This window comes from Felis catus, chromosome A1 (assembly GCF_018350175.1).
Source record: "Felis catus isolate Fca126 chromosome A1, F.catus_Fca126_mat1.0, whole genome shotgun sequence".
In the NCBI taxonomy this organism is placed as follows: Eukaryota; Metazoa; Chordata; class Mammalia; order Carnivora; family Felidae; genus Felis; species Felis catus.
The window spans coordinates 124,171,856-124,196,186 of record NC_058368.1 but is presented as its reverse complement, the minus strand read 5'-3'; the positions used below and the strand labels follow the sequence as shown (position 1 = coordinate 124,196,186).

Genomic DNA, 24,331 nt, shown 5'->3' with positions numbered 1-24,331 from the left:
TTTACTTTGATCTAAACATCATTTTTATTCAATCAACATAGTTTTTTTCCAGCTAAGATGGACTGTAGTTTCATGTTAAGCTACTAGCCAGTGAAAATTCTTAAGTTATTTTCACATTAATTACTTTTATGCCATTTCTCCCTTACCCTGTATTTATTTCATATCAGCCTGAATGGGAGGTATTTTCCTCTCTGGCATAGTTCATTATCTTGGTTTTAGCCTACTGGTCTATTTTTTCAATATAATTTTAATCCTAACATTATGATCCAAAGTGTTGTCAATCCTTCATAGTCTTGTCCTTTGCTAATTTGATAAGTGTGGATGTCTCTCTGTTTTCTGCCAAGTTATCAATAAATATGTTCAGAATAACAGGACCACGTTATTGCTGTTTCACAAATTACTCTAAAACTTTAGGCTTAAAATGGCAATCATTATTATTTCTCACGGTTTGTGTGTCATGAATAAAATAGCTGGACTGTTCATCTTTGCTGTATGATATCTGGGACCTCAGTTGGAGTATTCTAAGATTGGGAACTAGAATCATGTGAAGGCACATTCATTTATATGTCTGGTGTTGATGCTGGCTGTAGTTTGAGGACTTTGCTGGGCTTGTTGGCCAGAACAGTGCATGTAGTCTCCCCATGTGACCTTGGCTCACCCGCAACATGTGGCTGGGTTCCAAGGACAAATGTTCTAAAAGAGAAAAAGAGAGCTAGTCAAAAGTTGTATTCATTTAATGATCTAGCCTTGGAAGTCACATAGTACACTCCATTAGCTGAGGCAGATCGGAGGGCCATTAGTACCCACACAGATCTGAGGGCAGGAGTTGACCCCATTTCTTTGTGGAAGGAGTATCAGTCACATTGTAAGAAGAGCACGTGGGATGGGATAAATATATAGGTGTGACCATGTTTGGAAAATACAATCTGGCACAAGGGCTAAGAGCAAGCACTTGAGCCTACTCAACTCAAGACCTTTCTCATGCTGACTTTTCTTGTAGTATTTTTTTATATTTGAGTAATCAACCAATTAAGATTCAGTTTAGTTTGAACCAATGGAATTTCTGTTTTTGTAACTCAGGAACAACCAAATAACAGTTTTGTAATGTTCATGCTATATTACATGTTATAGTATATTCTAATCCACATTTCTTCATCTTGTCTATGTAATTAATTACCCCAACTAACTTTCTCAGATGCTTAAAAATTAAAATGCTTTCTTTCTAAACAATTTAATCTCAATTAACCTGGTAGCCCTGTAAAAATGGTATTAATTTAGCATAGGATGATTTTAATGAACCTGTATTTCACTTTGGAACATTTGTTCATTTCTGGTATTTCTCTTATTTTGCGTGTTTAAAAAGTATTAATACTGAGCCTGTAGTTGTGTCTCATGTAGTTCTGTAAAGTGTATTGTGTACTTACTGTTCCTTATAATTACTTTAGAGAAAGTAAAATAGGAGTGATTTTTACCAAGGAATAAAGTGAGGTCTAGGGATTTGTAAGGACTGGCCCACTATCAGAGTAACTTGTTAGTACCCCACAAGATGAAGTTCCATACAATTGGAAGTTTAGAGTAATGCACTGGGACTTACTGTAAACATAAATAAATAATAGCAAGGTCATGTAAACATCCCACATTATGAGTTTTGAAACAAAGAAATACACATTCCTACTCTGGGCATTATAGGCTTTATGAGAGTCCAGGATTCCATTTTGGAGTACAGTTTTGACTGCAAAAAAACTGTTTTTAATTCTTCCTGATGACTTTGAGAGAACCTTCCAGACCCTATCAGTGTGACTTGATTGTCTCTGGAGATTAATAATAATGATGATAGGCTGCCATTTATTGGTGGACTGTTGAATATCAGGCATTGAGATAGATGTTTTACATAAGTAATTTTTAATCTCAGAAACACTTGTTTAGTAACTTCATTTTCCAAGTGAAAAAAACTGAAGCTCAGTTAGGATAGGTAACCACCCAAGAACCCATTGGCAAATGGGATTTTCTAGGGAAAGCTGCCTTACATTTCTGGGCAGTGAGGCTAGAATCATGCCAAGTAGTTGGGAATTTTATGTTGATGGTAGCAGGAAACCATTAAATAATTTAAAATAGGGAAATGGCATGATCATTTTGAATAGTAACTCGGGTAGTAGTATGCAGGATAAACTGGAAGGAGGTCAGGCCGTGGTGTAATGGCCTGAGCTTCAGCAGACAAAATAGGGCTGGTAAGAAAGTGGTTGATAAACATATTAAGAATCTGGAACCAACAAGACTCAATGCAGTGTTGTTAAGTTGGAAGTTGGAGGAATGTCTAATTAGAGACATTGAAGGTGACTGCAGGGTATCTGGCCTAGATCACTGGATGCACATGGTGCTCTGAGCAGAGATAGAGAAATAATAAGTTTAAAGGGAACTGTGGTACATATATCTTTAGATATGTTCACCTTAGAGTACTTACAGAAAATCTCACATGGGTATGTATTTCAAGCTATTGAAAACAGTAGGAAGTTAGAGCTGGAGATAGGGATTTAGTTGTCATCCGCATGGAATTGAGTATAGTTAAAGCATATAGTTGTGGTATAGTTATTTTTTCATGCAGTCTGATTTTTTTGTTTTTTAATATGGGATTTTATCCCATATACTTACTGCTAAAACATATATTTGGTCATCTTGTTCTAGTCTCCATGGTTTTTTTGTTCCCTTGCTGTTTACTTTGTTGTCTGAATTTTGTTAAATGAACATGCATACTATCTTCCCTGCCCCCATCTACCCGCCCAACACCATTCAGGACTGGAGAGCAGAACCTACCACTGCCTTTTTTCTGGAGGGTTTAATTTAGACCTTGGGTCTGAATCAAGGAACAGGATTGGTGGTGGAATAAGTCTGAATCATGCTGCAGGCAGTCTGTGTTTCCTAAAGTAAAGTTGGAATAACTATCAAAAGGGCTGAAGCTTATATACATTTTTCTTTTCTTTAGCCTTATAATTTGTGTATTTCTTTACAAATTTAGTCATTGAATTCTGGCCTTTTTTTTTTTTTTTTTTTTTTTTTTTTTTTTACCGTGTGTTCCTTTTTTCCTGTCTTTAGAGATAATTTATTCAATATTGAGGGACTGCTTTGATATAAAATACCATTTTGTACCAGAATAATTCAGTCCATTTTTATATTTTCTGTTGTTCCTTTTCAGGTGAACTTCTAGAGCCATGTGGTCATATCAAACCTGAATCTCCAGTTGTACAACTTGGTTCTAATTTCACTGCAGTTTGTGTGCTAAAGGAAAAATGCATGGATTATTTTCATGTAAATGCTAATTACATTTTCTGGAAAACAAACCATGTTACTGTTCCTAAAGAACAATATACCATCATAAACAGAACAGCATCTAGTGTCACATTTACAGATATATCTTTATTAAATATTCAACTCACTTGCAACATTCGTACATTTGGACAGATTGATCAGAATGTTTATGGAATCAGAATAATTTCAGGCTGTAAGTTTTGTTTTTGCCTTATTTCAGACTTTGTTATGACTGTTGAATTACATTTGTAATGTCTGTTGGATTTTATGAAATGTGGCAGTCTGTTGGCTTAGTGACTTTTGGACATAATTAATTAAAAAAAATAAGTTTTGAAGCGGAACTATATTTGCATTAATAATATACAAAAAGCCTGAAGAGTAACATAAGATTTCTCTTTTATGAAAGGTATCCATCAGTTTTCTAAAAAAATGTTTTGACATGAGACCCACAAAACATTGTTGAAGTTTATGAATGTAGTCATAGTAACTTTCAGTATCCCTTAATTGCCGAGAAGATGCACATATAAAGCAACTAACTGGCGAAAGTGAAGAAATACTGGAGAAAGTCCTATGTCAGAGTAAATAAACTTAGTGTGACCCAAGAGTGGATTATCAAATTTATGGATACCCAAAACCATAATTTTGGGATTTGCTTTTCCTCCAGCAGAGTTATGGAAAGTAATAGGAAGAGAAATATAATTATTTTTGTTTCCATTTAATTGCCTTTAATAACATATGCAGCATTATTAAAATAAACTTCATGGAGAAATCAGTTAATATTGATATCCAGTTATAAATGAAAATTGATTTTGTGTAGACAATTAATTTGAAACATATGAGTTATGACAGTTATTATAGAAAATATGTATTATTTAATCTAAAAAGTATGAGTGCAAATAGAAAAGATTCGTTTTTTAGTCATCAGTCTTCTATACTTTTTGCTTAGGTTTGTTAATTTATCATCTCATTTAAGTTTTAAATATCTTGGGTAGTATATAAATTGTATGTTATTTGTGGTCAAAAAGCTTTTTGAAATTTGCTGATTTTTCCCTATTAGTGCCTCCAGAAAAACCTAAAAACTTGAGTTGCATTGTAAATGAAGGAAAGAAAATGATGTGTCAGTGGGATCCTGGAAGGGAAACATACCTGGAAACAAACTTCACTTTAAAATCTGAATGGCAAGTTGTTCTTGTTTTTTGTATGTTAAATTTAGTAAATTAGTCATTTGTGCTGGAGTTTTTATTTCTTCAAGTAGAAATATTAAATGCAAAATTCTAAACATTTTTTCATTTTAATGCTTGTTTGTTTGTTTGTTTGTTTTGAGAGTCAGCAAGCGAGAACACAAGCAGGGAAGGGGCAGAGAAAGAGGGAGAGCCAAGCAGGCTTTATATTGTCCCTATGTGAGACTCGAACTTCTCACCTGAGCCCAAGTCAAGAGTCGGACACTTAACCCACTGAGCCACCCAGGTGTCTCAGATTTTTAGACATTTGTTTAAGCTTTTATTTTAGAACATCTGAAACATTTAAAAGTGGAAAGAATAGTATAATAAATCCCCATTGTGTTTATCATCCAGCTTTAGTAATGATCAGCTCATGACCAATCTTATATATATCCCACCCCAGATTATCTTAAAATCTCAGACATCATATCATCTCATCCATAAATATTTCAGTACATATCTCTAAAAGATAAGGACCCTTTTTTAAGACCCATAACTACCGGGGCACCTGGGTAGCCCAGCCAGTTTAAGCAGCCCACTTCAGCTCAGGTTATGATCTCACTGTTCATGAGTTTGAGCCCCATGTTGGGCTCTGCACTGACAGCTCAGAGCCTGGAGCCTGCTTCCAATTCTGTGTCTCCCTCTCCCTTTCTCCCTTTCCCCCTTTCCCCTGTTCATGCTCTGTCTCTCAAAACTGAGTAAACTTTTTTTTTTAAAGTACCCATAACCACATACCATTATTATACTGCAATAGAATTGAAAATACTTCAGTATATCGTTGCATTTTCAGTTAGTATCATGTCTCATGATATATAAGTATATACATCTTTTTAATATTTTTTTAGTATAGTTGACACAGTTTTAAAATAGTTTGAGCTGTACAATATAGTGATTCAAATTCTGTATACCTTGTGCGGTGCTCACCATAAGCATAGCTACCATCTGTCATATGCTATGACATTATCATTGACTGTATCACCTGTCATGGATATACGTATATATTTTTACATGTGTTCAAATCACAATCTAAATAATCTCTATACATTGCAAATTAATAACGTTTTATAAGTTTGTCTTTACCATAGGTTCCACCTGGTTTTCTCTTCTTTCTTCTTCTTTGCAATTCAGTTGTTAAAGTTGCAGTTACACATTGTTTAACATGTTCCTTTGTGCCATCCTAAAAATTGCTGTTACATCTAGACAATCAGATTTGTGTGTGGTATCTTTTTCTTTCTTTTTTTTTTCTTCAAAAGTAATTTGTAAGGGTGGTGTATACCTCCAGTCAGGAACCACCACATAGTGTTTGACTCTTTTTCTCTTTTTCCTCTTTGTTTTTTTTCCTAAAGGTACACACCACCTTTTATCTTGATTTAAACTGGAGTAATAAGCAGTTAGACAATTTATGTCTACTATTTCTGACAGTCATTTTTATCTTTTCCAGTCCTTTTGTGAAATAATTGATATACATCACTGTGTAAGTTTAAGGCGCATAGCGTGGTGGTTTGATTTACATGTACTGTGAAATGATTACCACAATAGGTTTATCTAACGTTCAACTTTTCATATTGGTATAATTTTTTTAAAGAGGAAGAAAAATTTCTCCTTGTGGTAACTTATAAGATTTATTCAACATCTTCCCTGTGTATCATACAGTAGTGCTGGCTATGGTCATGTTGTACATTATATCCCTAGTACTTAGTATCTTAAAACTAGAAGTTTGTACCTTTTGACTACCTTCCTCCAGTTTCCCCTCGCTCCTCCCACCGCCTTTGGTAACCACAGATTTGATCTCTTTTTTGGGTGAGTTTTATCTTGTTGTTTGTTTCAGATTCCACAAATAAGTGAAATAATAAGTATTTTTCTTTCTCTTATGTCACTTAGCATAATGCCTTCAAGGTCTATCCCTGTTGTCGCAAACAAGGAAAAGATTAATTTTTTAGTCACCAGTCTTTTATTATGTCCATGTCCATACTTTTTGCTTGGGTTTGTTATTTGTCATCTAATTTAGATTGTAAATGTCTTGGATAGTATGCAAATTATATGTTATTTGTGGTTACAAAAGTTTTTGAAAATTGCTGATTTTTCCCTTTTATTGCATCCAGAAAAAAACTTTAAAATTTGAGTTGCATTGTGAATAAAGGAAAGAAAATGATGTGTCAGTGGGATCCTTGTTTTTCATGGCTGAATAATATTCCATTGTGTATATAAACCACACTTTCTTTATCCATTCATCCATTGATGGACCCGTACGTTGTTTCCATACTTTGGCTGTTACAAATAATGCTGCTGTGAACAGGGTGTGCAGATATCTTTTCAGGTTAGCAGTTTTTATTCATTTGGATGTATTCCCAGAAGTGAAATTGCTGGATCATGTGTGGTAGTTTTATTTTTAATTTTTTTAGGATCCTTCATAATGTTTTTCATAGTGGCTGTAGCAATTTTCAGTTTCACCAACAGTGCATATGAGTTCCCTTTTCTCTACATGCAGGCCAGCATTTATTATCTCTTACCTTTTTGAAGATGGCCCTTCTAATAGGCATGTGGTGATATCTTAGTATGGTTTTAATTAAAATTCTTCTCATAACAAGTGATGTTGAGCATCTTTTCATGTACCTGCCGCCCTTCCATTTATCATCTTTTGAGAAAAATCTAGTCAGGTCTTTTGTCAATTTTTTATTTGGGTTATTTGGTTTTTTGCTGTTGAGTTGGATGAGTTCTTTATATATTAAGAATATTAACCCCTTATCAGATCTGTGGTTTCCACATATTTTTTTCCTGTTCTTTAGGTTGTCTTTTCACTCTGTTGATGGTTTCTGTGCAGAAGATTTTTAGTTTATGTAGTTCCGCCTACCTATTTTTTATTTTTCCTTGGGCTTTGAGTGTCGTATCCAAAAAAATCTTTTCCAAGATCCATGTCAAGCAGCTTCATTCTTGTGTTTTCTTTTTAGAGTTTCATGGTTTGAGGTCATACATTTAAGTCTTCAATTTTTTGAGTTAATTTTTGTGAATGGTATAGGATAAGGGTATAATTTCATTCTTTTGTATGTGAATATCCAGTTATTCCAGCACTATTTATTGTGAAGAGGGTCTTCTCTGTCAGGTATTCTTGGCTTCCTACTCAATTATTAGTTAGCATAATTAGTTGATTTTGACAATCTATGATATTAGCTCTGTCTTGTCTTTTCTACCTTGATACCTGTAATTTGAGAGGAATCCTGTAGTTTGCATTTGAATGACTTAAATATACTTTAGTTTCACTTTTTGATATGACCCAAGGAAGCACTAATAGGTTTTGAGTGTTGCTTATGTGTTTGAGAAGCCTGAAGTCATTAAGATAGGTTAATCTAACATGGGGCTCCGGGGTGGCTCATTTGGGTTAGGAATCAGACTAGAGCTTTCTAGAGTAGGACTCTGTGCTGGCAGCTGGGAGCTGCTTCGGATTGTGTGTGTGTGTGCGTGTGTGTGTGTGCCCTTCCCCTGCTCACACACTCTCTCTCAAAAATAAAAACATTTAAAGAAAAAAAAAAAAAAACAAGAAAACCTAACATCAAATTGGAAGCCAAGTAACTTGCACAGGAGGAATATATAGAGAATATTGGGTGGTTTGGCTAGAGCATAATTATAATTAGGGCAGGGTGCATAGGCTAGATTTTCTGGTTTTCAAAAATTGGAATTACAATAAAAACTTTTTGTGGTAGTTCAGTTTTCAGTAGCAAATGTGTATGTAGAGGATCTTATTAAAATTGAGACTTATTTGAAAAAAAAAAGTCGATTTCTTTGACTATTCAAAGTCTTTTCTGTTTCCACATAAATTTTAGGAGTGTTTTCCTCTACTTTTGTATAAAGAAAAAAGCCATTGGAATTTTGATAACGATTACGTTGAATCTACAGATGGCTTTTGGTGGTGATAACATTTTAACAATATTCTTTGAATTCATAAACACAGAATACCTTTCTTATTGTGTCTTCTTTGATTTCTTTCATTAGTATCTTGTAGTTCTCAGAGTAGAGATCTTTCACCTCCCTAGTTAAATTTATTTCTATTTTATTTTTTTGATGCTATTGTAAATGGGATAAATTTATTTTTTTCAGAAAATTCTTTGTAAGTATAAAAATACCGCTACTGATTTTTGTATTTTAATTTTGAATCCTACAACTTTACTGAATTCCTTGATTAGATCTAACAGATGTTTTGGTTGAGGATTTTTGCTTTTCTGATACCAAGATTGAACAGTGGTTTCAGGTGTGTTGTCAGCTCAATCCATTGATTATAAAATTTCCCATTCTTTTTTTCTTTTTCTTTTTCTTTATTATTTTTTTTTTTTTTTGCAAAGACAGGTTTTGTGTACTGGACCTGGCTTTGACATGACTGACACACACTGCAGACACAAGTAAAAATTGATTATAAACAAACTGTTCTTGACAGCAGTTTTTATCAAAGCTGGAAGAACTTTGCAGTGAACATTTATACCAGACCCATCACCTAGATCCTGCAGTTAGCATTTTACTGTATTTGTTTTATCACACAGATGTGTATCTATGCATCCTTCTTTTCACCTTTTTTAATGCATTTCAAAGTGAGTTGCAGAAATTAGTATACTTCACCCTTACACGCTTCAGTGTTTACATCATTAATTAAATGTAATTAACTAGACAGTCACCCATAGCTTTTGTGTTTTCATATGTGCATCTTAAAAATACATACTTTATTGTTAGTCAGTGAGTTTTGGCTACTACATACAGCTATGTAACTCAGACTCATACCAAGATTTAAAACATCATCATACCCCCAGAAAGTTCACTTATGCTCCTTCCCAGTCAGTCCTAGCCACCACCGTCTCTCACCCCATCCCACAGGGCAGCTACCTGTCAGATTTTCTTCACTGTAGATTTTTGCTTGTTCTGAATGTCATGTAATCATACAGTATGTACTCTTCTGTGAATGGTTTTTATGACTCAGCAGGATATTTTGGGAATTAAACCATGTTGCTTCCCGTTAGTGTTTCACTTAAAGGTTTGAGCCATCATCAGTGATCATTATTTGTACATGAGGTACAAAATAGTGGTATTCCATCTTTTTTTTAAAGTGGATATACTCAAAACTTCCTTTGATCAATCATTGGTTACCCTTAGGTACACAGTTCTTAGAAGGAAAATGGTATTGGTATTTTTCCCTTTACAACTAGTTTTATGATGACTTAGTTCCCTGGCATCCTCCAAAGGTAAATAATGAAGGGTTTATCCCTTCATTATGAATTCATATTTAAATATATTTGATGTGTTTCGGTCCATTACCATTTTTCTTGGTACTCACATTGTCCCATTTTGGTTCAGAGGAACTTCCTCAGGTTGGCTCTTCCTTTGACTTTACTCATTAGTCTTTGACAGCTTTCTTCATTTCTGATATGATGTGATTTTCCAAGTTCATTTTCTAAGTTCATATGTCATGCCTCAGACCTAGAATCAGCCATTTCCCAAGTAGCCATGTTTCCATTTAGTGGGAAATACCATTTCGGGACTACAGTCTGGGTGCTAGGGGAACTTACTGGTACTGGGTTGTTGTTTCTTGGCTTTTTTGGCAGAAAGAACTGGGAAGTGTCTTTAAGGTAAAATACATCATGAACTAATACCAATGTTTCCGATTTAAAATCTGGACTGTTTTTACTTAATTTCATTCATCTGACATCTACATCTCCTTTCTTCGCTGCTGAAAACCTTAGTTTCCAACACCACCAATATAATTATTCATTTGCTTTAACTCACAGTAAACACAAGAGCTGCAGAATAACAATGCCAGTATTAGCACCAATAGGAATACTAAGCATTATAAGATTATTTTTCTTTCATTAAGGATATAGTTAAATTGCTGTCTTAAAGTTACTTAAAATAATTTTCTCTGTGTTATAGCACCAACTGAACATCATAGTTCATGTATTTCATTTTGCTTTTGATTTTTAGGAATTTTTTTAACTGACATAATATACAGTATCCTGTTGGAGGTATACCTCAGTAATTCATAGAAGTTACCTGTTTTGTTTTGGATTTCACTTACCCTTCTATTTAAAAAAAAAAAAAGTGTGTGTGTGTGTGTGTGTGTGTGTGTGTGTGTGTGTGTGTGTTTAATTGATGTATAACTTAAACATAGGTGAGTAAATATTATAGTATCATTTAAACTTTGGTGATAAAAATTAGAAAGTGGTTGCCTGGGTTTGACTGTAAAGAGGCTAAGGGAATTTTCTGGGGTGACAGAAATTCTTATCCCTATCCTCCTGTCACCTCATAACATACTGTGCTTAGAAAAGGCATACTGTGCTTGAAGAAAGACATCACAGGTACAGTAAGGATCCTGTTTCAGAAATGGAAAGAAACGGTAGTAAGATTACAAGAAATAGATTTTTAGAGACAGGTCACTGAAGATAGAGCATGGTATTATAAATGTAATGTCCTTGGAGTAAAAATTTGAAAATAATTTTGTGTTGTAAGGTATAAATCAAACTCAAGTTTTAGAGAAAATTTATTTGTTTTTAATGATCAACAATTTATTTCATACTTATAATTCATTTATTTTAAGCAGTAATAATCTGGGTCTCATCAAATAACATTTTTCACTCTAATGTTTTGAAATCTATTTTTAATGACCAGTTCTTCCATTTTTGTATTTAGGGCAACGGAGAAGTTTGCTGATTGTAAAACAAAACGTGACACCCCCACCTCATGCACTGTTGATTATTCTCCTGTGTATTTTGTCAACATTGAAGTCTGGGTAGAAGCAGAGAATGCCCTTGGGAAGGTTACATCAGATCATATAAATTTTGATCCTGTAGATAAAGGTAGTTATAACACTGAATTTGATGAGAATTTTTTAGATTTAATGGCTTATTAATTAGTTTTTCAATTTTAATGTAGAAACAGCCACTTATTATCTTAGTGACTTTTACAAATTCATTTTATCAACATTAAAAATAATTTGGAAAAAGAAAAATATCCATAATCCAACTGCGCTCATAGCAGTTTTTATTTTGAATGTTATCTGCTGGTATTTGTGCAGTTACCAAACAGTATTTATAGCATAGTAATCATGGTACGTGGGGTCCATTTTTATTGTGTTTTTCTTTGCCTATAAATATTTGTCTTTTGATATTGGAACCTGAAAAAATTAACAAGCATAATAAATTGACAAAGAAAACTAAAATTTCTTCAGAAACGTTATCTTTTCATTATAATAGTATGACATAAGTACTGTTTTCAGAAAAATTAGTTCATATGGTATGAGTAAATCAATATAGTGAAATATAAGAAGTATATTTTGAGTCTGTATAAGAAGTTGTAAAAATGATAAAAATTCGGATTTATTTTATTCTTCAGTGAAGCCCAATCCACCACATAATTTATCAGTCAGCAACTCAGAGGAACTGTCTAGTATCTTAAAATTGACATGGATCAACTCAAGTATTCAGAGTTTTATAAGACTGAAATATAACATTCAATATAGGACCAGAGATGCCTCAACCTGGAGCCAGGTAACTTGCAAGTTACTGTTTATACAGATAGTCTTAGAACCCTCGAACCTAAAAGTCTCAATATACTAAGGTTGTGAATATATGTAATATTTTGTTTCACACCTCTTCTTGATCTGTATTTCATGCAAGGGCAAACAGGAAGACATTCGGATAGAAAATATAGTCTTGCTGAGTACAGTAGCCTTTAAATGAAGTATGGAAGGGATGTAGGGTGGCAAGAAATAGTATTTTTGGTGGGAGGTGAAAGGAACACAAAAAATAAGAATTAAGTGGGGGAGTATATGAAGAGATTATATAGCAAAGGTAGAGAGCAGGGTTTAACTAAATCTGGAGACCAATTTCATCCTGCCATCTGTTCTTATAAACAAAGCCACACTCATTTTTTTTAATATTGTCTTTGGCTACTTTATGCCACAGTGGACGAGTTGAGTTGGAACAGAGAGTATCTGGCCCACAACCTAAAATATTTACTATCTAGTCCTTTTTAGAAAGCTTGTCAACCTCTCAGTAAAGGAAGGAATTATTGGGGAACTTCTAAGCCTGAAAAGGAAAAGAATAGTGTACCCAGAGATGATGCTATCACCAAAAGAAGTACTTAGAACTTTTTAAAAGGATGTCTGTCACCATAGCTTTGTGTTCCCCATAATATTCTTTGTTGTAATTTCATTTATCACTAACAGTATGCTTTTGCTTTCTCTTATTGCAGTAATGAGTTCATAAGGGATTTGAGCCCATGACCTTACTACTTCTGCTCTCCATTCCACTTAAAGGGCTCAAAATAAAACCAGAAAAAGCAACAAACAAAAATGGATTAATGCTTCATGTTGTACAGAGAGGATACATACCTAAACTTCAAAATATTTTTAATAACATAGAATCTTAATTCACTGATAGAAAAAAAGGCCCCTATTTTTGTATTCAATATTGGAATCCCATAGTAGTAGAAAGAATCATTTATCTTTATTCTCTCGTTTCCTGAAAACGAAGTTTAAATGCAATGATAGTTTTTATTTTTCTTGATTGGGGTTCATTTTGCCTATCCAGAGTTACACTCTGTTCTTCTCTACCCTACTCTTTGTCTTGGAATGCTGACCTGTATGAATTTCATCTGTGGGTTCACATTGTCTCTGGTTTCCTAGTGAATGTGATTAATGGGAGGAGGGGGAAGAGGGCCTAGCACAAGAGAGGAGAGAAGTGAAGTGAAGTGAGCATATTTATTTTCCCTGCTTCCTCCCTGGAGCTGCTGTCTCTCAGCCTAAGGTCACTGGTCCTGTCAAGTTAACCCTGTCTCACCCTCCTCTCCCAGTTTCTGCTACTTCCCCTCGTCCCTTTGGGGCTAGGGGTGGTAACAGTGACAAGCCCCAGAGTACTGACCACTGCCTAAGTTTTCCCTACACTCTACCCATATTTCCTTTAGTAAACCCTTCTTGAATTAAAGTCTAATTGGAATACGCCATCTCTTTCCTGCTGAGACCCTATGTGTTACAGGCTTCATGGAAGGAAGATATAAAAATCAAGAAAAGGAAGGAAGGATTAATAATAGATAGTTCCATACTTCCCAAATCTGTTAACTTACTGACTCTGACTGCTTTTTGACTTGCATTTATTTCTTTTCAGCGTTTGTTTGTTAGTTCTCTTTTATTAAATCAATTTCTAAGATCTTCATGGAATTTAGGACACTTATAATAAATTCCATGGGTTTTTTTTTGTTGGTTGGTTTGCTTTGATTTCAGATTCCTCCTGAAGATACAGCATCCAGTAGAACTTCTTTCACTGTCCAGGACCTTAAGCCTTTCACAGAATATGTGTTTAGGATTCGTTGTATGAAGGAAGATGGTAAAGGATTCTGGAGTGACTGGAGTGAAGAAGCCAGTGGGATCACATATGAAGACAGTAAGTAATTAAGATCCATGAAGAAGTAAAGGTTTGGAATTATGGCTATGACTTGTGTCAGGTCTTAATAGTATAAACCTCATTGCTTCTTACTTTGTGATCATTCTGTTCAAACTTATATTTTACACTTTTATTCTTAAGGACATAAAGATATAAAATGTGCATTATTGATTGTATAACTCTATTTGATTACTAATGAAAGAAGATTACCATGGAATTTTTTTTAGATACCTTGAGAAAACCATTGACATAACAGTTAAATCCAAAACATTTTATTAAAAGGGAATGTTTCACAGTATCCCTAACTAGAGAATCATATCCTGAGTCATTAAAATAATGTTAACAAAATATACCATAGACTCTCACCATCAGAAATATATTTGTACTATATTTTTATTCATTTTTTTCCCTACCATCACTTAATAAACCCCTAGAAAAGGATCCTAAAGTTTAGGTTGGTTAGTTTATTATCATTTTCCCTTTTTCCTCTCCACGATCATATAGGGCATATAATGCACAATCCAAAAGTTATAAAAGGGTGTATGTTATAAGGTAAGATCCCCTCCCCAAAACACCTAACATTACTTATTTATTGTATAGCAATCAAGAAGTAGTCCTGTGGCATAGAGATTTTTCTTTCTGAACATTTTTCATTCTAGTTTCACCCTTTAGATGTCAATAGCAACAACTATGGCTTTAAAACCTTCTTTACCACCTATATCCCTTCAATTCCAGCTCTACTAGCAGTTTAGATATGTGAAGTGACAATCTCAAAAGGCAGAATAGTAAACTACCCCTCTCCACTAAGAATTTTCTCTTATTCTCATAAATGACATGAAAGAAAGCAATCCTGCTGTTGCTGAATTGGGTCCTGAGTTGGGTCCTCAACCAGATTCCTTTGTCTTGGCTGGGAATTCTTTTTTTTTTTTTTTTAATTTAAGTTTATTTATTTATTTAGAGAGAGACAGAGACAGCGCAAGTGGGGGAGAGGCAGAGAGAGAATCCCAAGCAGACTCCACACTGTCAGCACAGAGCCCAATGTGGGGCCCGAACTCACAAAACCGTGAGATCATTACCTGAGCCGAAACCGAGAGTCAGATACTTAACCAACTGAGCCACCCAGGTGCCCCCAGGAATTCTTAAACTGGCATCATAGAGGTCTTGAAAACTGGTTGGGTCAGTTTGGGGGGCAGGGGTTGCTGAACTACTTTAAAATGTGGACAAAATATTGTAGTTAGTGCCTGTGTGCATTTTCTGGGGAGATGGTACATAACCTTTGTCAAATCAAACAGATACCCAGAAAATTATGAGCCATTTAGATAAGCATTTCTTCAACTTAATGAATGATGCCTCCAGGTTCTTTTCATGTTAGGAAATCTTTCTGGCCTATAACATTTTTTTATAATTTCTTGTATACTGATGCGTGTATACCTATTTGAACCCTTTATACTGGCAGTCTTTTCCCCAGCCTCCCTTGTCTGTCTTTCCTCTGTAATTACCTCTTTATAATGAGCACATCACAGTTTAGATGTTACTCAGATCCTTTTTTGAAAAATCAGTTGATCCTATAGGAATTTTGAAAACCTAATTACTGGCATTTGATAATTGGTTTTATAAGTTTATTTATTTATTTTGAGGTAGAGCACACACATGCACATATAAGCAGGGGAGGGGTAGTGAGAGAGGGAGGGAGAGAATCCCTAGCAGCCTCCGTACTGTCAGCACAGAGCCAGACGTTGGACTTGATCTCATGAACCTGTGAGATCATGACCTGAGCCGAAATCAAGAATGAGGTGCTCAAACGACTGAGCCACCCACGCGCCCTGATCCTGTAAAGTGCTTTTTCATTTTTCACATGTTTGGTGATTATCACAACAGTACTATGAATTCATTTTTATTATACCCTGTTAACAGTCATCCCACCGTAAGATAATAAACTTAGCCCATATTTATTCAATTTATTATTTTTTGTATTCTCATATATGTACATTTAGGGTTTTTTTTTCTTAATGTGTATTTATTTTTGAGAGAGAGAGAGGGAGAGAATGTGATTGGTGGGGGGAGGGTGCAGAGAGGGAGACAAAGAATCCAAAGACTTGTGCTGTCTATGAAAAGCCCAGCATGAGGCTTAAACCCATGACCTGAGTTGAAGTCAGAGTCTCAACCGACTGAGGCACCCAGGTGCCCCACATTTAGGGGTTTTAAGTGTATATTTAAATACGGTTTTTCAGTTTAATTTTTAGCAGTAAGAAATGGTGATGCATTTTTCGTATACCTTAGGATATATTTGTAGCTTTACAATTTTAACATAAAAAAAGCATTCTAATCTATATCATCAAGCTATCTTCCTCTATAAAGGAAGACCCAGGCATGGTGTGCTGCAATGGGAAAAATGCTAGTTTAGGGGTTCCTGGGTGGAGCTGTCGGTTGAGCTTCTGACTCTTGATTTCAGCTCAGGTCGTGATCTCATGGTTCATGGGTTCAAGCCCTGCATCCGGCTCCATGCTAACCACACAGGACCTGCTTGGGATTTTCTCTCCCACTCTCTCTGCCCCTCCCCCATTCTCCCTTTGTCTCTCTTCTCTCTCTCAAAATACATAAACATGTAAAAAAAGATACATCATGTGATTGAATGGCAAGAATAAGAACAAAGTAAGAGAATAAGAGAATAATTTCCAGGATTATATTTTACTGCTATGATAAAAACTTTTATTTTAATAAGTTTATATCATTTCTTTAGGACCATCCAAGGCACCAAGTTTCTGGTATAAGATAGAGCCATCCCATACTCACGGCTATAGATCTGTGCAACTCATATGGAAGGTAAAGAAAAAAAATGCATGTTTATATTCTTTTATTGCTTACATAGTACATTTTTATGGCATTATGAGTGTAGTTTTTTTAACTTACATTTTTATTCATCTTAATATCAGCAAAGCGTTTAATAGAAACAGAGTTTTATATATACTACATAAAAGGATCATGAACTGCAGTTCACAGATACTTCACAGTTCTATGAAAGTTTGTAAGAAGGATCCTGTCTGTCCTTGAACTTTCCTGAGTGCCTCATAGAAAATAGTTAATAAAGGTTTTGGGTAATCAAACTGTATGCCAATAATAGGAATTACACAATGACTGTCAAGTCCATAAGTGTTAAGGTGTACCATACTAAGAAATGGTAGAGAGAAAAGTACTCCAGCATAAGATGATTTAGGGCCAGATAGTCACAGTGTACAATAGTTTACAGAACTAAAAGCTAACAGAATGGTGCTACTTTACTTTCCCTGTTAGTCAAAGTCATGTGTTTACTCTTCATTCACTATATAGTAGTTTTACTTAAGGTTGTGAGTTGAAAATGAGGTTGCCAGTGCCTTTCAGTTAAACATGGAGGTTTGACGTAACAGCAGAATTTGTGAACATGAAAAAAAATGATTAAAGATTTGTTAAATACATTTTTAAAATTATTTTATTATAGACGTTGCCTCCTTTTGAAGCCAATGGAAAAATTTTGGATTATGAAGTGACTCTCATAAGATGGAAATCACGTTTACAGAATTATACAGTGAATGACACAAAATGGACAGTAAACCTCACAAATGATCGTTACATAGCAACTCTGACAGCAAGAAATCTGGTTGGCAAATCAGATGCAGCTGTTTTAACTATCCCTGCCTATAACTTTCAAGGTTTGTATCTGTGAGATGGGAAAGTGGTTCATAATACATACACATAATACATATTCTAATACCTAATACATAATTATTCTGAGACTGCCTCTTCAGTATCGATTATAATAGTTTTAGAAATCAGTCAGCAATGAAATAATTCATTCCATTATCATGTGGCTCACTTAAACTTTGAAGTAAACTACTTATTTATTTACTCATTTTCTAATTATCTCGTTTTCTTAAATATTATTTAAAAGCTTTGGGAGCCATATATGAATATGACTTAAATATATTGTTTATGGCTTTCAAAGAAGAAAATATTTCCATTTACATACACAAAACATTTGAAGAATTTGGGGAAAGGAAGAATTTTAGTTTCAAAATAAATTTACTGTCTATTTGTAAATTATAATAAAGTGTTTTTGTTAATAGAAATACATATTAATATTATATACTACAAAAACTGATAGCAAGTTTGGAAATGTAAAACATCAAAATTTGAAATTTTTTAATGTTCATTTATCACACCAGTTTTCAAATTTTGTTTTAAAGCTACTCGCCCGGTCACGGATCTTAAAGCATTTCCCAAAGATAATATGCTTTGGGTAGAATGGACTGCTCCAAATGAATCTGTAAACAAGTATATACTTGAGTGGTGTGTATTATCAGATAAATCGCCGTGCATCCCAGACTGGCAACAAGAAGATGGCACTGTACACCGCACCTTTCTAAGAGGTATTCCTAGCTAGAAAAGACTTAAGTTGAAATCCTTTGTGTAACTCTTCAGACAGATTTTTACATATTTTTGTCTGTTTTACAGATATTGTGGTCTATTGAAGAGTTTCAGTTTATGATAGTTAAAAGTTACATACAGTTTTCTCGATGTGTGACTCTCATCAAGTCACATTTAATCTCACTGAATGAACTACAGGATCTGTTTATGGACAAAGCAGAGTTAATAGTATCTTCTGTTTATGGTTCAGTGTTTTGATCATCAAAGGAGCACTAACAAAACTGTAAAGTAGACAAATCTAAGATAATCTGATTGCTGCTGGTAATTAGTTGAATGGTTCTTTACCTGATTTAATTTCCTCATCCTTCAGTGAGAAGATATTTTCCTATAGCATATGAATGATTTGTTAACCTCTTAAAGTTGTTGAATAGGGGAAGCAGAACTAGAATTCAGATTTCCTTACATCTTTTAACTGGAAGTTCTAATGATACCGTAGAGCTCCAAAGTGGTAGATTGCTCTGCATTTTAAGGTACAACTTTTTATGTGGCTTTGAAGAGAACAACTTTAAAGACAAAACACTCAGCTTTTATGTGTTTTATTTAGTAAAGAAGGATAACCGTTAGAATGCAATTATGAATAATATGATTGCTGAAAGAAGAGCTCTAAGCAAAGACATATCTGCCATAAAATTTTGTGAGCTTTATTTATGAAATAGGCTGTTTGGCCCTCATTAACCTATCATTTAAAAAAACAATAGGGGCACTTGGGTGGCTCACTCAGTTAAACATCTGACTCATGGTTTCAGCTCAGGTCATGATCTCACTGTTTCCTGAGTTTGAGCCCTGCATTGGGCTCTGTGCTGACAATGCAGAGCCTCCTTGGAATTCTTTCTCTCCCTCTCTATGCCCCTCCCACCTCACGCTGTTTTCTTTCTCTCTCAAAAATACATAAATAAACTTAAAAAAAAAAGTTTTAATAAATTTGGTTGTCTAGTCTACTAGCCTTATCAAATTAAAAGAAAGGTGGAGCTAGAGAGAAGACACGTTGGTAGTAACTGGACAATAGAAATGTTTTTAATAAAGCCTCGCATAATCTCTAGAGACCTTCAGGTTGCAGAGGTAGATTCAGTGGCTCAGTAGTCCTGATAACATCACTGTATTACAACAGAGTCTAAAAATTCTTTATCTTCTTGATAATATTGAGTCATCAAGAAAAAGTAAAATTATTCTGTTTAAGAAAGCAAAGGAGCTGTCGTATATAACTTTGTGAATTAAGTTAAGGAAATAAAAGTTCTTGTTGAAAGTATAAACTTTGGTATAACAAATACCTTATTTTCTGTTGTGGGCAGATAAAGTGGCTGTATAAAAAAGATTTAATATGGAGAGAGTATAAATAAAAGAGGTATTCAAGGTGGCTTTTTAATATTACTTTCTTAGCCTAAATGTCCATCAACTGATGAATAGATAAAGAAATTGTGATTTATATACACAATGGAGTACTATGTGGCAATGAGAAAGAATGAAATATGGCCCTTTGTAGCAACGTGGATGGAACTGGAGAGTGTGATGCTAAGTGGAATAAGCCATACAGAAAAAGATACCATATGTTTTCACTCTTATGTGGATCCTGAGAAACTTAACAGAAACCCATGGGGGAGGGGAAGGAAAAAAAAAAAAAGAGGTTAGAGTGGGAGAGAGAGCCAAAGCATAAGAGACTCTTAAAAACTGAGAACAAACTGAGGGTTGATGGGGGGTGGGAGCGAGGGGAGGGTAGGTGATGGGTATCGAAGAGGGCATCTTTTGGGATGAGCACTGAGTGTTGTATGGAAACCAGTTTGACAATAAATTTCATATAGTAAATAAAAAAAAATAATACTACTTTCTGGGGGAAATGGCACTAATTCTTTTTTTCCCTGGTTTGACAAACCAGGGCCATTAATGCTTTCCCTGGCTCTTATAAATGGGTCATTAGGCAGTTCTCAGAGAATTAGTTAAGATGTACAATGTCAAACTATAAGACCAATGATAATTTGAGATCAGAGTTTTATAAGTCCTGAATATAAATATAATAAGTACTTTTACTGACAGTATATTTTTTAATCTACTGTATTGGCAATAAAAGTAAGCTTTTACTTTAATGAAAAGCTTTATTCAATTAAGCTTGAATCCAGTACACAAAAGGCAATGCTTGCTTAAAAAGCTGTAGTTTTAAAAGAAAAGAAAGTTCAATAGTCATGAAATTTATAATGTAAAGTTAATAATGGAATGTAGACTTTTTTGTTATGTGGGGAAAAATGCTTACTCTCCCATTATTTCTTTAGGGAACCTAGCAGAGAGCAAATGTTATTTGATAACAGTTACTCCAGTATATACTGATGGACCAGGAAGCCCTGAGTCTATAAAGGCATACCTTAAACAAGCTCGTAAGTCCAAATTCATTTTCTTTGAAATATGTTGAGTTTTGTATTAACAAAGACATTTTTTTCTTTTTAAAATAAGGGTATGTCTCATAATGTTCAAATAATATAATTAAATTTTAGTAAATCCTAATGACTTACTAAATCATAGTAATTTTTAGTTATCAAATACTTTTATTCTGTTTTAGCACCTTCCAAAGGACCTACTGTTCGGACGAAAAAAGTAGGGAAAAATGAAGCTGTCTTAGAGTGGGACCAACTTCCTGTTGATGTTCAGAACGGATTTATCCGAAATTATACTATATTTTATAGAACCATCATTGGAAATGAAACTGGTAATAAATTCTATCAGTTATTAAGAATCATTGTTTTTTTTCTTAAGCTTTTAAATGTTGTCTCACCTTTTTATGTTATACATCTTAAGTGTAGTATATTATTCTCAAAAGAGACACCTGAGAATATGCCTATTAAAAAAATACTGTGGGAAAAAAAATACTGTGTTGTGCTTATAGAAGAATATTCTGGCAGAGATAAGAAAATTATTTTCTGGAAAATATGTTCCTTTTTAATACTTTTACAGTGTCAAAAGCCAAATCAAGCAGAAACATTGAGTAGTTAAATAAAGCAGACTTATTGATTTCTTCCAGCTGTGAATGTGGATTCCTCCCACACAGAATATACACTGTCCTCTTTGACCAGTGACACCTTGTACATGGTACGAATGGCAGCATACACAGACGAAGGTGGAAAGGATGGCCCAGAATTCACTTTTACTACACCGAAGTTTGGTAAGAAGTAATGACATTTGCTCTTTTCTTCTTCTTTTTTTTAATCAGACTAAATATGGACTTAGTTAATAAGCTAAAATTTTGTTAAAAGTGCATCTTTGGATCCATAGAAATGAATTGTTGGTATTGTATTGTTTATCTGATTTGGATTGTTTCTTTAAACTATCAAAACTCAGCTCTGTTATTAACTGCTTCTGACTGATTTCGTCTGTACTCTATAAATGCCAAAAGAATTTGTGTATCTTTCTAAATGGGTTCATCTTTTCACTGGCAAAAGTCAAATGTGGTCTCTTACCTTCTTGTCTTACTCCTTCTTTTGTAGGCAGGTTATTGGAAAGACTAGTTCACCTTCTCGAGCTCCACTTCCCTTCCTCCAGCTTAGTCTTTAACCCACTGAAATCAGGCTTCCAACCCACCAATCCACTGAAACCTCCCTAATGTCACTCAGGGAAGGCCTTTTAGTTATCATATCCAGTACATGCTTTTTAGTCTCCTTATTTTTATACTTCTCAGCATTTCACTCAGCTTCTCCATCCTTGAAACTGCCTCTTCCATTGGTTCTTCTCACGTGTGTGTGTGTGTGTGTGTGTGTGTGTGTGTGTAATAACAACACTCTCCTGAGTCTTCTCCCTTTCTCATACTTCCTTCTTGATCTCTTTTTCTTTTTTCACTTTTTTAAAAAATGGTTTGTATTTTCCATATCACTCTTCTCAGCCCTGTATTTTGTCTGCCTATTTAAACTCTCTGTCCGTGACTTCAGTCATCCTCTTTCCCAAATACATTTCTCTTTGTTCCCTGCCACAGCCATCCAACTCTTTGCCAAACCCACAAATTTAGATAAGGATGTGATAAATTTTTTGTTTTCATGAGTCTTTTTTGCTTACATGAGCCAAGTGTAAAATCCTATTGATCATGCCTTCTAATTACTGCTTTTGCATGCCCTTTTGTAATCTTTCTTTGGTCATATGCTTCTCATTATTTTCTCCATCTTTTCCCAGTGTGTAGCCCTACATTAAGTCCTCACTTTTTCTAGTTCCTCTAACCTCCCTAAAGCATTCTTAAGCTGCATTCTTTCTTGTTCTTCCTACATTTTGAATCATAATAGAAATTACCTTATTTTATCATTTATTTGTAACCCCCACCCCCAGGTACCAACATAGTGAATGCTAAATAGTAAGCTATATTCCTTGTTATTGAATGATGGGTGAATGAGAAAATGAATGAGTGACTACCTAAAATAGATAATAAAAGATCCTGAACTTTGCTGTGATTGCCAAAAATGAATATAGTTTTTCGAATAAGATTTTGTGGTGACATGTTAGTAAAATAAATATCTAACAAGTAATACTTGAAATTGATCTCTAGAAAAAAATAAACCTTTAAAATATTCAACTAATGAAAGTGATATTCATTATAAGAGTAGATTGTGTACTATATAGGCCTTTAGACTATACAGTACAGAGCAGAAGAAAAACCACTCCTAATCCCTCATCCAGAATAATCTCTTAACATATTTGTATATCCTTCTATTATTTTCTATACATACATTTTTCCCCCCAAACTAGATCATACTTGTTAGGATTACTTAATTATCTGCTTTTTTCACTGATCTGTTTATTGTTTTATGGACATATTATGGCTTCTTCATATGGCATGGGCCTTGCTCCCAAAGGACGTAATTTGAAGAAATACAACATACGTAATTAAATGGAAAGGCATTTGGGCCATGTAGACAGTAAATAGAGTAGGAATTTAAAGATAATTTATAGGGGGGAATTTCATCTTCATAGATTATATAAAGGAGTCAGTACTTGAGTCCCCAAAAGTTAGGATGTGGATAAAAAGGAAGAAGAAGGCATCTTAGGACAGATAAGCAAAGGCCCAAGACTTGAAAACATAGTAAGTTTGGCAACAATAATAACAGGGTCTGCCTGAATTTGATTTGGCACCTATATGAAAACCTCAGTGTTCAATAGTGAATATTTGCCAGCCTCCAATTTATTTCCAAGCATTGATCTGATTTACTAATTTCTATTAGGCTTTATAGAATATAAAGTTACTTGTAAAGGGATATATGTGGTGCAAAGATTAGACTGAGTAAATAGTATATGACTGCAGTATTACTTTTATAAATTTTTCCCATAAAAGACTACTTCTACTTATAAGGAGGCTGGAGGAGTTAAGTAGAGACAGCCATAAGGTAAATCATTAAAACATATTTCCAATATAAACTGTCCAATTAGTGATTCATTTGCTCAAGTAAGCCCTCTTTTAAATGCAGGTTGGGAATTATCTAGAAATCTTAGGCTTGTTGATTTTAGGTGATAATATTCCTATTTCTGCCACTCCTTGTACTTAAGATTCTTACAAATTCTTAGCGTATACCAGATATGCTATCTTTTTGAAAATCTATTAAAAATTTTGCTTGAACCTTTTTTTTTTATTCCTTATACAGGATTCCATATTTCCACTTGTGCCCAGCACTCACAGATTGCAAAGATAAGCATTTGTTAAGATTCTGCTGGGTGCAGATCATAAATGTAATAAATGGTTAGGTTTGAAATTTCTAACTCATTGGATAGATTATCTGTCCAGAAAACTGAACTAGTCATTTTATTCCCCTAACCAACATAGAGTTTATGCTTTCTCTGTGGCCAGGTTACTGTGTCAGGTATAAGCAGCTAGGATATGATTTACCAAGGGGCGCAGGGGTGGCAGAAGACAATCTTTAAGTTTGAAAAGGCTATAAAAACGGGATGGTATTTCATCTTTTCAACAGCCATTTGGTT

General features: G+C 34.4%; 1 protein-coding gene across 8 annotated transcripts in view; it reads left to right on the top strand.

Annotated features, from left to right (window-relative positions):
- IL6ST (interleukin 6 cytokine family signal transducer) overlaps positions 1–24,331 on the top strand; it is a 55,310-nt gene that overhangs the window by 21,717 nt on the left and 9,262 nt on the right. For 7 of the 8 annotated variants that reach the window (XM_011282903.4, XM_011282898.3, XM_011282895.3 and 4 more), the window contains 11 exons: positions 3,191–3,496; positions 4,361–4,481; positions 11,187–11,353; positions 11,889–12,043; positions 13,777–13,936; positions 16,677–16,759; positions 17,412–17,622; positions 18,157–18,339; positions 20,659–20,760; positions 20,943–21,089; positions 21,402–21,542. In XM_011282903.4, the coding sequence (XP_011281205.1) occupies positions 3,191–3,496; positions 4,361–4,481; positions 11,187–11,353; positions 11,889–12,043; positions 13,777–13,936; positions 16,677–16,759; positions 17,412–17,622; positions 18,157–18,339; positions 20,659–20,760; positions 20,943–21,089; positions 21,402–21,542 (1,776 nt within the window). Of the gene's footprint in view, positions 1–3,190; positions 3,497–4,360; positions 4,482–11,186; positions 11,354–11,888; positions 12,044–13,776; positions 13,937–16,676; positions 16,760–17,411; positions 17,623–18,156; positions 18,340–20,658; positions 20,761–20,942; positions 21,090–21,401; positions 21,543–24,331 lie in introns of those variants that run through there. The other variant, XM_045060790.1, reaches the window with a different exon arrangement.